Source organism: Alosa alosa, chromosome 5 (genome assembly GCF_017589495.1).
Source record: "Alosa alosa isolate M-15738 ecotype Scorff River chromosome 5, AALO_Geno_1.1, whole genome shotgun sequence".
Classification (NCBI taxonomy): Eukaryota; Metazoa; Chordata; class Actinopteri; order Clupeiformes; family Clupeidae; genus Alosa; species Alosa alosa.
The window spans coordinates 30,308,520-30,323,519 of NC_063193.1; the positions used below are offsets into that span (position 1 = coordinate 30,308,520).

At 45.7% G+C, this 15,000-nt stretch overlaps 1 protein-coding gene across 2 annotated transcripts in view; it reads left to right on the forward strand.

The window, feature by feature from the left end:
* syn1 (synapsin I) overlaps positions 1 to 15,000 on the forward strand; it is a 32,022-nt gene that overhangs the window by 808 nt on the left and 16,214 nt on the right. For both annotated transcript variants that reach the window (XM_048243282.1, XM_048243281.1), the window contains exons 1-9: positions 1 to 1,863; positions 2,730 to 2,787; positions 3,483 to 3,574; positions 3,867 to 4,023; positions 6,643 to 6,732; positions 10,900 to 10,962; positions 11,370 to 11,512; positions 13,164 to 13,238; positions 14,567 to 14,669. The exon at positions 1 to 1,863 is cut by the window's left edge. In XM_048243282.1, the coding sequence (XP_048099239.1) occupies positions 1,553 to 1,863; positions 2,730 to 2,787; positions 3,483 to 3,574; positions 3,867 to 4,023; positions 6,643 to 6,732; positions 10,900 to 10,962; positions 11,370 to 11,512; positions 13,164 to 13,238; positions 14,567 to 14,669 (1,092 nt within the window). In that variant the 5' untranslated portion in view covers positions 1 to 1,552. The remainder of the gene's footprint in view (positions 1,864 to 2,729; positions 2,788 to 3,482; positions 3,575 to 3,866; positions 4,024 to 6,642; positions 6,733 to 10,899; positions 10,963 to 11,369; positions 11,513 to 13,163; positions 13,239 to 14,566; positions 14,670 to 15,000) is intronic.

Genomic DNA, 15,000 nt, shown 5'->3' on the forward strand with positions numbered 1-15,000 from the left:
TCAAACACTGCATGGTGCTGAAGTGGCTAGTGCATAAGGATGGAACTCAAACACTGTAGACTAGAGCAGCTAGTGCATAATGATGAAACTCAAACACTGTAGACTTAGGGAAACTCTCTTGCCCGTTATGCATTAGAGCTATAAAAGGCCCAAAATAGGTTTTACAAAATAAACCCATGACAGATTTTCTAGTCGTAAAGAAAATCACACAATCACTTCAGTTCAAAACAACAGACCTAACTCAATCTTTCTTCTCTGCTCAGTAAAAGGAGATTGATTCATGGAGCAGAAAAGAATGGATTCTGAATACCTCTCATTCACTAGGTGGTAACTGGCATTATTGCGTTGGGTTAATGCATTATGTTAATATGGTTAACGTTAGTGATGTAGGGCTTCAAACAGCTGAACGATTGGCGTAATCCTGAGGGAAGCGGGTGGTTGTCAAAAAGAACCTTCACCAAGAGCCCTCCTGGTGAAAGAGAGAGGGGGGGGGCTTCGTAAAAATGTAAAAATCTTCCATGCCTGTTCACCAAAGCAAATCAAGGTCTGAACATTTCACTCTGAACAGAAAATGCCGTGGTGTTGAAAACCAGCAGGTAACCTCCCGAATAAGCGATACCTAAATAGAACACCTCCGAGAGTTTGCGTTTATCATCCTGACCTAGATATGCCGAGTGAATGATCAGTGTTTGTTGACATCTCCATTCGAATCTACCGTCGCCTGACAACGCCCCACCCTTCCCCATCCCCCAGCATCAGCACCGCGTCAGCCTCTGCTCCTCCTAACCTGTCCCGCTCGGAGTCCGACCGACGCGCGCGCTCAGGGAAACTGATGTCAAGTCGTGGAAGACGACGCGGGATGTGCAAAAACCCTGATCGGATCCGCGAGGCAGGGAACGGACAATGGATGGCTGATGCGTGATGCAATACCTGGATATTCCACAGCCCCCGCCCGCACCTCCGTTTCCACGCGCCCCGGTACCGAGCAAGGCTGCTTTGGCCAGAGGACGAAGAGAGGAGACCGGATCACACTTCTCGTAACCTCAAACTGATTAGCCTTTACTTTCTGACTTCACTACATCCTTAGCGGAAGGCGTATTTCTAACAGAAACGTGTGCTGATTCCTTTGTTTTCGTGAACGCAGCGCACGGATGGGGATCGTGCATTTGTCCTCAGATGACCAAGTCGGTGTATCGCGTTAGAGTAGACGCGGGAGTAGGCCAATCTGTTGCAAATTAACTCGTCTGTGGGAAGCGACGCATCCGTGACGCTACACCCCTCGGCATTTGATGTCCGCACGCCTAAAGGGTCGCTGACGATTTTTGCCTGTCTCTTCTGCCTGTGCAGTGTCATCGCTGCCTGCATCTGAGCCGGACTGGTAGGTGCCACCGATGACCTGGTGCTGGGAGGTGTGTGATGCATTGACACGACTGGGCCCGACACGACAACTGCAAAGCAATCTCTGTCCGGTTGATGGAGAACTAGATTAACCCAATCAAATATCATTGTGTTCACCTTCTCTTAATCGTTTTATCGTGCACCGGTGCTCATCATGAATTACCTGCGTCGCCGACTATCTGACAGCAATTTTATGTCCAACCTGCCAAATGGCTACTTATCGGACCTCCAGCGTCCCGACCCACCGCAGCAGCCCCCGCCGCAGACCAGCCCCGCGGTGTCGCCCGGACCGCAGGAGAGGCGGCCGCCCGCAAGCCAGTCCTCCGGAGCCGGCTTTTTCTCATCGATCTCCAACGCGGTGAAACAGACCACCGCCGCGGTGGCCACCCTGACCGAAGCCGCTGAGAGAGCCGGTGGCAGCCATGCAAAGATCCTGCTGGTTATTGACGACCAGCAGACCGACTGGTAAGAAATTTTACAGCAATGTCGTGACTTAAAATACACATAAATGTTCATACACACAAATGAGAAATAAACCCCAAAATCTGCAGAGGGTCATATATTAGCCAGGCTTATGGTTGCAACTGGTTTATATTGCTCAGTCATGGTTTCAGCCATTGGGCCGGGTATAGTGTAAGATACCTCAGCACTGCATCAGCATCGCCATATGTCTCTCCGAAGGGAATCGTGACTCGTCTGATATGCAGTCTTCACAGAGAGGGAGACAAGTCACTCATCATCACTTAAGTTTTTTCCCTTCTTACTGTATATTAGATATACTATAGAATGCTAACAGTGCCATTGATTCTTGAAAGCTGGTATCAGACAGCCACAGGGAAGTGATGGCGCGCCAGAGACACACACACACACACACACACACACGTGTCTGGCCTGACTGATCCCCCGCACGCATGTCCTGCTGTGTCTTTAATCGCAAGTGTGTGACAACGCCATTCAGTTTCTGACAGAGGGAAATGCGATGAATGAACATGCTGTTTTCCTGAATGGAGGGATCCAGCATTACGCCAGCAATATTCCAGCATTACTCTAGCAATATTCCAGCATTACGCCAGTATTACTCCATTTTGTTCCAAAACCATGATTAGTGTCTTTGTGTCTGAGATCTATACTTGCTGCTGAATAAATACGCGTCTGATAGCAATGTTCAATGAAAATGATGTTTAAAGGACAGAGAGGCAAATCTGCGTGCATGATTCATAACTGAAAGAAGTGTGTCTTTATTTGTTGAATGGTGTCGCAAAAGCTGGAGCATAAATGCAGCGATGTTGACATTAACCAATTTTTTTATTTTGTTTTTATCTGACCCTCAGGGTGAAGGTGTTCAGAGGCAAGAAGGTCCATGGGGAGTTTGACCTCAAGGTGGAGCAGGTAGGTCTTGTTCCTTTGAGGCCTCTGAGCTGTGGCCTAGCACACGTCCTCTCTCAGGGCTGATGCACTACCACACAGCATCAGGTGGGCTGGGGAATATAAATGGGTTGTGCATTTGGCAGGGGTGGAGTTGGGTGGGGTATCAGTGATGCAAGTTTGCAGATGTGATTTGACAGGTTTATACTCTGCCTCAGACACTTGCATTTTCAGACAGACAGATACAGACACACAGACCCACACACACACACACACACACACACAGACCCACACACACACAGACCCACACACACACACACACACACACACACACACACACACACACACACACACACAGACCCACACACACACACAGACCCCCCACACACACATACACATACACACACACACACAGACCAACACACACACACACACAGACCCCCACACACACACACACACACACACAGACCCACACACACACACAGACCAACACACACATAGACCCACCCCACACACACACACACACACACACACACACAGACCCCCCCACACACTTGAGTGCCACAGCTGCAAACTCTGATAATGAGTTTTAACTGATGGCCATGCAGTGGAATAGTCCAATAGTGTTATTGTATTATTGCCATGATTCATGGCTCATTGTGATTGGGTTTATTGGCATATTGATTAGCAGCTGTGACTCTGATTGGTCCTCCCTCCAGGCTGAGTTCACGGAGATCAGTCTTGTGGCCCACGCCACCGGCAGTTACAGCGTGGACATCGAGGCCATCCGCAACGGCAACAAAATTAACAAGTAAGAGTCACTGACCTCCAGACACTACTGCACGATTTATACATTCACACACACACACACACATTAGAATTCACACAAACGTACACACACACACACACACACACACACATTAGCATTCACACAAACGTACACACACACACACACACATTAGCATTCACACAAACGTACACACACAGACACACACAGACACACACACACACACACACACATTAACATTCACACAAACATACACACACACACACACACAGCCAGATGTGTGTTTAGTCTTGACTACCATGATTGTGTTTCCCAGGAGTTTCAAGCCGGACTTCGTGCTGATCCGGAAGCATGCTTTCAGCATGGCGAAGAACGGCGACCACCGGAACATCGTCATCGGTCTGCAGTACGCCGGCATCCCGAGCGTCAACTCACTCCACTCCGTCTACAACTTCTGTGACAAACCCTGGGTGGTACGCAGCCAATGAGATGCTTAATTCCATTCTATTCTATTCATTTCTATAGTGTTATTACTGTAACTATAAAAATGACATCAAGTTGCTTTATTGCCGGCCCCAAGGTTTAAATCCCTTTGAGTAGACACACTGACAGTGACAGAGAAGATGTAACGTTGAGCTGATGTCCAATGTAGCCTCTCTGCTTTGCTGAATCATTGTCCTGATTTGAATTATGCGCTAAGCAGCAGTCAATCCTTCTGAAGCCCTTTCTGTTGCTTTCCAGCCGATTGATTTTTCTGCACCATTGCAGAGTGACACTCGTGTAGCCCTTCTGAAGCCTAACATAATACTACAGTAAAAGTGCCCAGTCTAAAACCTGAGCTAACATAATACAGTAAAAGTGCCCAGTCTAAAACCTGAGCCTAACATAATATTACAGTAAAAGTGCCCAGTCTAAAACCTGAGCCTAACATAATACTACTGTAAAAGTGCTTAGTCTAAAACCTGAGCCTAACATAATATCACAGAAAAAAGTGCCCAGTCTAAAACCTGAGAACAAACACACCTGTCCTCTATACAGAGAGCTAAATGGCTTCAACGCGGCTCTGGCCTCCCCTTTGAGGACAGTAGCGCCGAGACTGCCCAAGGATAGACCGCAGGCCTGTGGAGGGGAGAGGACCTTTATTTATTATTAATAATTCCTGACAATGCAGCCCTGTGATCTGCAATGCTGCCTAATGTTGGGGTTGCCGCGCTAAAATATGGATCCCTCTGCAGCTCTGAGTCAGTTCGGATGTCCCCGATTTATGAAAAAAATACATCCATTCGCAGTGTTGTGCAATGTTGGACAAAAAAGGTTTAAACAAATCATTCCTTTTCTGATGTGCAACACTGGTCCAGCAAAGGAATGAAATGCCCGCACTCTGCTAAAACTCCCATATATTTATTGTGTTGCAACGCTTCGACCCGGCTGGGTCTTCCTCAGGCAAACCCAGCCTGAGGAAGACCCAGCCAGGTCGAAACATTGCAACACAATAAATATATGGGAGTTTTAGCAGAGTGCGGGCATTTCATTCCTTTGCAGTTCTAGTTCCATTTGCCCTGCACCTCACCGGTGGGGATGTGCACACTTCCACTACTACTCAACACTGGTCCAGCCCTGTTAGCTTATCCATCTCCTCACTGTGCTGTTTTGAGTTGGTGTAAACCTCATCTGAATACTCATCTCTGTTGGGTTGTTTAGGCTGAGCTGTGTTGAGTTGTGTTGTTTTGTTGTTATACACCCTGTCTGAATACTGCTCCTCCTGTGCTGTTTTCTGCTGTGTTGTATTGTGTTGTAGTAATCCCTATTTGAATACTGCTCGTCCTGTGTTGTGTTGTGTTGTGTTGTGTTGTAGTAATCCCTGTTTGAATACTGCTCATCCTGTGTTGTGTTGTGTTGTGTTGTGTTGTAGTAATCCCTATTTGAATACTGCTGGTCCTGTGTTGTGTTGTGTTGTGTTGTGTTGTAGTAATTCCTATTTGAATACTGCTCGTCCTGTGTTGTGTTGGGTTGTGTTGTAGTAATCCCTATTTGAATACTGCTCGTCCTGTGTTGTGTTGTGTTGTGGTAATCCCTATTTGAATACTGCTTGTCCTGTGTTGTGTTATGTTGTGTTGTGTTGTGTTGCGTTGTAGTAATCCCTATTTGAATACTGCTCGTCCTGTGTTGTGTTGTGTTGTGTTGTAGTAATCCCTATTTGAATACTGCTCGTCCTGTGTTGTGTTGTGTTGCGTTGTAGTAATCCCTATTTCAATACTGCTCGTCCTCTGTTGTTTTGTGTTATGTTGTGTTGTGTTGTGTTGTAGTAATCCCTATTTGAATACTGCTTGTCCTGTGTTGTGTTGTGTTATGTTGTGTTGTGTTGTGTTGTAGTAATCCCTATTTGAATACTGCTTGTCCTGTGTTGTGTTGTGTTATGTTGTGTTGTGTTGTGTTGTAGTAATCCCTATTTGAATACTGTCCTTTCGTCCTGTGTGGTGTTGTGTTATGTTGTGTTGTGTGTTGTGTTGTAGTAATCCCTATTTGAATACTGACACTCGTCCTGTGTTGTGTTGTGTTATGTTGTGTTGTGTTGTGTTGTAGTAATCCCTATTTGAATACTGCTCGTCCTGTGTTGTGTTGTGTTATGTTGTGTTGTGTTGTGTTGTAGTAATCCCTATTTGAATACTGCTCGTCCTGTGTTGTGTTGTGTTATGTTGTGTTGTGTTGTGTTGTAGTAATCCCTATTTGAATACTGCTGGGTCCTGTGTGTTGTGTTGTGTTATGTTGTGTTGTGTTGTGTTGTAGTAATCCCTATTTGAATACTGCTCGTCCTGTGTTGTGTTGTGTTATGTTGTGTTGTGTTGTGTTGTAGTAATCCCTATTTGAATACTGCTCGTCCTGTGTTGTGTTGTGTTATGTTGTGTTGTGTTGTGTTGTAGTAATCCCTATTTGAATACTGCTCGTCCTGTGTTGTGTTGTGTTATGTTGTGTTGTGTTGTGTTGTAGTAATCCCTATTTGAATACTGCTCGTCCTGTGTTGTGTTGTGTTATGTTGTGTTGTGTTGTGTTGTAGTAATCCCTATTTGAATACTGCTCGTCCTGTGTTGCAGTTTGCCCAGATGACCAGATTGTACAAGCAGCTGGGTCCTGAGGAGTTCCCACTGATCGAGCAGGTTTACTACCCCAACCACAAGGAGATGGTGAGTGTGGGCGCTGACTGCCCCACCCTGCCTTACTCCGCCCCAGCCATCTGCCACTACACACTCAGGCCCCAGACACACTCCAGGGATCCCGAGCCATGTCACGTGTGTGTGTGTGTTTGTGTGAGTGTGTGTGTAAGTGTGTGTTTGTGTGTGTATGTTTGTGTGTGTGTGAGTGTGTGTGTAAGTGTGTGTTTGTGTGTGTGTGTGTGTGTGTTTGTGTTTGTGTGAGTGTTTGTGTGTGTGTGTGTATGTGTTTGTGAGTCTGTGTGTGTGTGTGTGTGTGTGTGTGTGTGTGTGTGTGTGTGTGTGTTTGTGTGTGTGTGTGTATGTGTCTGTATGTGTATGTGTGTGTATTTGTGTGTGTTTGTGTGCGTGGTGGACACTGCTGGGCCTGTATGCTAATGTTGGCCTAGCAGGGCATAATGCCATGAGAAACAGAGCAGGACTCTCCCACTTGTCTGTGTCCAGTCCTTCTGTTAGTTTAGCTGAGAAAAACAAGACTGTTTGATGTGTCCTTATTTAAGAAAGCTCAAAGTCAGGTCAGGCACATACACTCTAAACCTGAACTACCCGAACCCGAACTAAACCCGTAGTCATTACTAAAATTGTGTGGAAACCAATTGCCTTAAACCATTCTAGTTTTTACAAAACATAAAACTAAACAGGTTTAGTTGTGTCAACTAATAACCTTATGTTGATGCTGTAGACAAATTAAGCTTACGTTAGTAGTCTTTACTCAAAATCTTTAGTTCACTTAACTTATTGTTTCAGAAGTTGCAGTTGTATAAAATAACTAGGTTAAAATGCATGTTAAAAAGCTCATTAAAATATGAACTAAGTTCTGTAGATAGGCCTAATGTTTTTATTATTTTAAGATTAAGCTACTGTATTAATTTAATTGTTTTATTAAAAATTGAAGAGAAATTCATCACAATGTATAGGAATGCCTTTTATTATTGATAAAACATGAACAAACAACATTTAAACTCATAAATATTCCACATACACTGTAGATGAAGAACCTATAAAAAAAAGACGAAGAACCTATAAAAAAGAACATAAGAAAACAAACTTTTAGTTCATGTTCATTTACTCAGTTGAAATAAAAGTTTGCTATATCATCTATGAATGCAATAAATGAGTGAATGGACATCGGCTAACATTAGCCAAAAGCTAATCAACATGTGCTGCTATGGTTAGCTAAAACTGTCTACAGACAGAACCACAACCAATTTCAATGATAAAGTCTGAATTAAACTAAGTAGCACCAAGACAAGTATATTTACACAAAAACATATGTGATATTGTTATAATCTGCCATACACAGCCATTGGAAGGTAGCTACCATGAGCTAACTGTCCAAAAGACTACTAGCACACTAACAATGAAGCTAATGTTAATCACATAACTGTCCAAAAGACTACTAGCACACTAACAATGAAGCTAATGTTAATCACGTAAACAAACATTTAGCTAACTATTGGTCAAACTGAACATAATTTTCGGTTATTTCATAAGAATAAAAAAATTTCAACAAGTTCATCAGAAAGTTCACCCACCATTTAATGTAGTAGCCTATTTGTCACAGCAGCACAACGCAGGGAGTCATTCATGTCTCTGTGTGGACTGAGAAGCAGGAGGAACGGTTGATGGGAGAATTTTTATTAGACCCCTCCTCTGCCTTATAACATAGCATAACATTTATCGTTGTCTCTGCTTAACATGATCAGTGCACTGTATATTTTGCTTAAATAGTACAATCAACTCATTTCTTTTAGTTATGGCTAAACTAAAGTTTTCACAAAATATACAAACATTAGTAGTGACCACTACTAGCGGAGCATAGATACACAGCAGACTAAATGGTCAGATGCTAGCGCTAGTTTAATGAAGCAGAGTGGAGTTGCACTACTAGCGTAGCATAGATACACAGCAGACTAAATGGTCAGATGCTAGCGCTAGTTTAATGAAGCAGAGTGGAGTTGCACTATTAGCGTAGCATAGATACACAGCAGACTAAATGAGGAGGACAATGCCCATGGGGAAACCTTTACAAAGACAGAGACTGTGGAGCCTGCATAGCCAATATGACAAGGCTGGTGATCAAGTGTCTCTGGGCTCGCCTGATTTATTTCCACACAACCGCTGCTGGCCAGGGAGACATCAAGGGGCCAATGCAGTGCGGAGGTGCAGACAGCGTAGGCCACACAGACAGCGTAGGCCACAGAGACAGCGTAGGTCACACGGACAGCGTAGGTCACACAGACAGCGTAGGCCACACAGACAGCTTAGGCTGACATGATGCAGAGAAGACGTCCTGTTAAAAGGCAGGCGGTCGAGTTGTTCAGCCGTGCTGTGATACACAGTGACATGTCGAGCCAGGCTCTACAAGATGTAGCTGAGCTGCTGGGGACACGTGACGTTTTAGATGGAGACACAATGTGCATGTTTGTGTGTGTGTGTCTGTGTGGGGTGTGCTGGGGCAACATGGAACACGTTGACGATGATTGCTGTGACTGGTCAGGAGCTGCTGATTGCATATGTGCGAGTATGGGTTCGATATGTGTGGTAGAACACAATTTAGTGTGTGTGTGTGTTGTTGAGTGTGTGTGTGTGTGTGTGTGTGTGTTACTGCAAGGATACAAGGTGCAAGTGGGAGATGTTAATATGCATTGTTATAATTGTTGCTTTTGTTAAGTGTGGACTGAGGCTTCTGTGTTGAGTGTGGTTGCACTGTTTTAGTGTGTGTGGTCAGTGAACTAAAGCGACTGTATTTAACAATTTGCCAATTTCTGAAGCAAATCAGTATTGTTAATATCTTATCAAATGAATCGTCATGGTTCAAGGTCATAGGAAGGACAGATAAACATGCGTTTTCACTCTGCAGTTCTGTGGTTGGGGTTGATCAGCCGCTGAAACGAAATGACTGAACTCAGCTGAGTGTGTATGCAGAGTGTGTTGTTGAAGCATGTGCTGTGTGTGTGTGTGTGTGTGTGTGTGTGTGTGTGTGTGTGTGTGTTGTGGGTGGATGTGGTTGACTGTGAATTATTACTCTGTGGAGGAGCTGTTTATTGTGTGTGACTAAGTTTGTGTGTGACGTGTGTATGTGAGTGGGCCTGTTGAATGTGTTTATTATAGCATGTTTTATTGGTAACTATAAACACTGTGATCGACTTAATGTGTGTGACTTAATGTGTCTATGTGTGTGTGTATGTGTGTGTGTGTGTGTGTGTAAGTAAGTGAGTGTATCTAATACTGCAATGCACCCCCCACACACACCTTAGCCCTGGGCGGCAGGCGCTGTGTTCTCTCTCCGCTGGTCTAGTCTGGATTTACAACAGATGGGGCAGCTGATCCCGAAACACCCCTGAATCAGGCCAGAACCGCGCCAGAAGCGCACCAGAGCCGCGCCAGAACCGCGCCAGAGCCACACCAGAGACGACTGCCTGTGGTCATTGAGTTGGTGCAGGGCTTCTCAGATGCAGAGGCTAAGCGTGTGTGTGTGTGTGTGTGTGTGTGTGTGTGTGTGTGTGTGTTTGTGTGTCTTTTGTGCTTTAATGGGGATGCGCAAAGCCTCCATCACAAAGCCAGGGGGGCCGTCAGTGGAGCACGGCACCATGGAAACCAGGGAGCCTCTCTTTCAGACAGAATAAAGACGAGGGAGAGCTACACACACACACACACACACACACACACACACACACACTCTCTCTCTCTCTCTCTGTCAGGGCATATGCTGAAGGGAACTAAAGTTAAGGCAACTTGGACTGGTGAAAATATAATTGAACATTAATTGATGAGAGTGAATTAAAAGATGAAAGTGAATTCATCAGTTTATTATGTATGAGATATCTTGTGGGGCAATTTCTTTTCCAGATCTTTGTGAACTGTAGTCTTTCATCAGCTTATCTTAATGGCAACAGATGTTTTATAAATATGCAAATGATGGGTTATCTAAGTGTTTGGTCTAATATATTTCAGGCTGCGGTCTTTCAGTAGCTCCCAGGTTGTCCGAAAAACATCAGTGTCAAAACAAACAGTGAAGCATTGCTCATAAAACCCTTCCTTGCCTGCCTGACTGCACATCATTGTCCTTGCTCAATCATGGGTTTACTCTGCTTCCTCAACTGCTGCCAACCGCTGATGTCATTTCCTGTTTTGCAGATCACCACGCCCCGATTTCCTGTGGTGGTGAAGATGGGTCACGCCCACTCTGGCATGGGAAAGGTAGGGCTGGAATGTGTTGATTACTGTTTCTTCTGTCGAACTGGCCTAACTTAGATTAGAGTCCGTTAGAAAGCCACAACAGCACAGCATAGGCATTACAGTGCTGGAATCCGTGGGCTTTGGGTTAATGAGTGGTTTACGTCGCTTGAGAAGGGAAACACTAAACTCATTATTCATCATTTACAATAAGAGCTGTACGGGTTGTGTTCGTGAGAAAACATTATTTCGCACGATACTCTCTTTATCTGCGTGATTACAGGAATAAGAAATCCTGCCAGAAATGCTATCGTGACATTTGTAATGTTAGACTATATCACTTCCTGAGTGAAATGACTGTAGCTGACCCGTTGTACGCCTGTCGGGATGCCAGCTCCTAATCAGTGGAGGTGGTGTGATTGTAATTGCAGGTGAAAGTGGACAATCAGTATGACTTCCAGGACATCGCCAGTGTGGTGGCCCTGACCAAGACGTACGCCACCTCTGAGCCTTTTATCGACGCCAAGTACGACGTGCGAATTCAGAAGATTGGAAGCAATTATAAGGCCTACATGTGAGTGGACACCAAAGGCAAAATGAATACACCAAGGTTGCGGTCACTGAACATGCTGTGCAAAGCCAAGTGAAGGAACATCTTGCCCTACAGACAGACAGACAGATTAATGAATAGGCAGACAAACAGACGTGTGTCACTTAATGTGTCTATGCGTGTGTGTGTGTGTGTGTGTGTGTGTGTGTGTGTGTGTGTGTGTGTGTGTGTGCAGACAGACAGACAGATTAATGAATAGGCAGACAAACAGACGGACACTCAGGCCTGTGGCATTTAATTTGGCACTTAACAACATTTCCCTTGGGAACGCGTGTGTTGCCGTTGAAAGTAAACTCTGTTAAGCAACAGAACTTGATCTACTGGAAGTGTGAGTCTTAAAGCTCTTCACAGCTGATTCAGTGCTAACGGAAAATGTCACTCTCACACACACATATACACACACACACACCTACACACACACATACAGACACACATCACATCACATTACTTAAACACACACACAGACACACACACAGACACACACACACACACACACACACACACACACCTCACATCACATAAACACACACACACCCACACGCACACACACAAACATCCCCCTTTTGTTGTCACAGCTGCACCACTGCTACCAAAGACTAGAAAATCCCGACTCAGCTTGGCCTAGTCTTAAGTCCTTGGAGACGGCAAAGATGATGTGTGATGTCTATACATTGCTACCTGGCTAGGCAGACAGACAGGTAGAGACAGACAGACAGACGGGAAAGATGATGTGTGAGGTCTTCGCATTGCTACCTGGCTAGGCAGACAGACAGGTAGAGACAGACAGACAGACGGGAAAGATGATGTGTGATGTCTTCACATTGCTACCTGGCTAGGCAGACAGACAGGTAGAGACAGACAGACAGGCCGGGGAAAGATGATGTGTGATGTCTTCACATTGCTACCTGCAGACAGACAGGTAGAGACAGACAGACAGACGGGAAAGATGATGTGTGATGTTTTCACATTGCTACCTGGCTAGGCAGACAGACAGGTAGAGACAGACAGACAGACAGACACATTGAGAGAAAGATAGAGGTGTTTTGTTGGCAGTAGGTAGTCCGGTAAATGACCAAACAGATGGACAGAACAGACTGAAGTCTAAGAGAGTGTGTGTGTGCTGTGGACATTTAGATATTATTTCCCTGAAGTGTTAAGCTCAGGATACACAGGGAACTTTTTGAGCAATGCAGGGCCACGTTCGTCATTACTGTTGTTCTGGCTTGTTCTCGTTGATATTGGCCAACAGTTTGTGTGTTGGTATTTCCTTGAAGTCTAAGAGAGTGTGTGTGTGTGTGTTGTTAGTATTTCCTTGAAGTCTAAGAGAGTGTGTGTGTGTGTTGTGTTGGTATTTCTTAAAGTCTAAGAGAGTGTGTGTGTGTGTGTTGTTGGTATTTCCTTCAAGTCTAAGAGTGTGTGTGTGTGTGTGTTGTTGGTATTTCTTGAAGTCTAAGAGAGTGTGTGTGTATGTTGTTGATATTTCTTGAAGTCTAAGAGAGTGTGTGTGTGTGTTGTTGGTATTTCTTGAAGTCTAAGAGAGTGTGTGTGTGTGTGTGTTGTTGGTATTTCTTGAAGTCTAAGAGAGTGTGTGTGTGTGTGTTGTGTTGTTGGACAGGCGGACATCCGTGTCGGGGAACTGGAAGACCAACACGGGCTCATCCATGCTGGAGCAGGTGGCCATGTCTGGCAGGTGAGAGGGGCCCAGGGGACCAGGGGACCGCCGTCACCTTCATACGTCTCTCCTCTCCGCTGCCCCCTCTCCTCCTCTCCTCCTCTCCTCTCCTCCTTCTCCCTCCTCTCCTCCTCTCCTCCTCTCCTTCTCCTCCTCTCCCTCTCCTCCTCTCCTCCTCCTCTCCTCCTCTCCTGCTCTCGCACTCATCTCTCCTGCCTTCTGTCTTCTCTTCTCCTTTCGCACTCATCTCCTCTCGACTCCTCTCTTCTCCTCCTCTCCTCCTCTTACCTCTCCTCCCCTCCTCTCCTCCTCTTCTCCTCCCTCCCTCCTCTCCACCTCCCTCCCCTCCTCTCCCTCCCCTTCTCTCCCTCTCCTCCTCTCCTCCCCTTCTCCCTCTCCTCCTCTCCTCCCCTTGCGCTCATCTCCTCTCGACTCATCTCTTCTCCTCTTCTTCTCCTCCTACCTCTCTTCCCCTCCTTCCCCTCCTCTCCCTTCTCTCCCTCTCCTCTCGCGCTCATCTCCTCTTGACTCCTCTCTTCTCCTCCTCTCCTCTCACCTCCTCTGGCTCATCACAGCGCTGCTCACCTCCTCTGAGAACGTAGTCTGATCCTCAGGCACTGCAGCTGTGATGGTGTTAGATAGAGTATAATTTGCTAGCATCATACATTTGAATAATGCATCATACATTTGAATAATGTCAATATGAAAACACATTGTGTAAGAAAGGGCTTATTTCCACCTCGGGCACATACACAATCTGTAAGGCAGGGACGTTCTATCTATTTCCACCTCGGACACATGCACAATCTGTAAGGCAGGGACGTTCTATCTATTTCCACCTCGGACACATGCACAATCTGTAAGGCAGGGACGTTCTATCTATTTCCACCTCGGACACATGCACAATCTGTAAGGCAGGGACGTTCTATCTATTTCCACCTCGGACACATGCAGGTGTGAGGATCTGAAAGTGCAAGTCATCTCTTTGCTCTCCCGTTCCCTGTCCTGGAGATGAAACTAGGACACTTCTGCATCTGATCGGGAAAAAATCTCTTTACTTTCCAAAAAACATGGAGACACAAGTTAACTGTGTGTGTGTTTGTGTTTGTGTGTGTTTGTGTGTGTGTGTGTGTGTGTGTGTGTATGTGTGTGTGTGTGTGTGTGCATGTGTGTGTGTGTGTGTGTGTGTGTGTGTGTGTGTGTGCATATGTTTTGTGTGTGTGTGTCTGCATGCATGCGTGTGTGTGTGTGTGTGTGTGTGTGTGTGTGTGTGTGTGTGTGTGTGTGTGTGTGTGTGTGTGTGTGTGTGTGTGTGTGTGTGCATGTGTGTGTGTGTGCTTCATCAGGTACCGCATGTGGGTGGACCACTGTTCAGAGGTCTTCGGCGGTCTGGACATCTGCTCTGTGGAGGCCCTGCATGGCAAAGATGGCAAGGACTACATCATTGAGGTGAGAACACACACACACACACACACACACAACACACACACACACACACACACACACACACACAGCAACACACACACACACACACACACACACACACACACACACACACACACACACACACACACACACAGCAGTACCACGAGAGCACACACACACACACACACACACACAGCAGTACCACGAGGGCATGCACACACACACACACACAGCAGTATCAACCGAACACACACACTCACACAGCAGTACCACGAGAGCACACACACGCACGCGCACACACACACACACACAGCAGTACCACGAGAGCATTCACACACACACACACATACACACG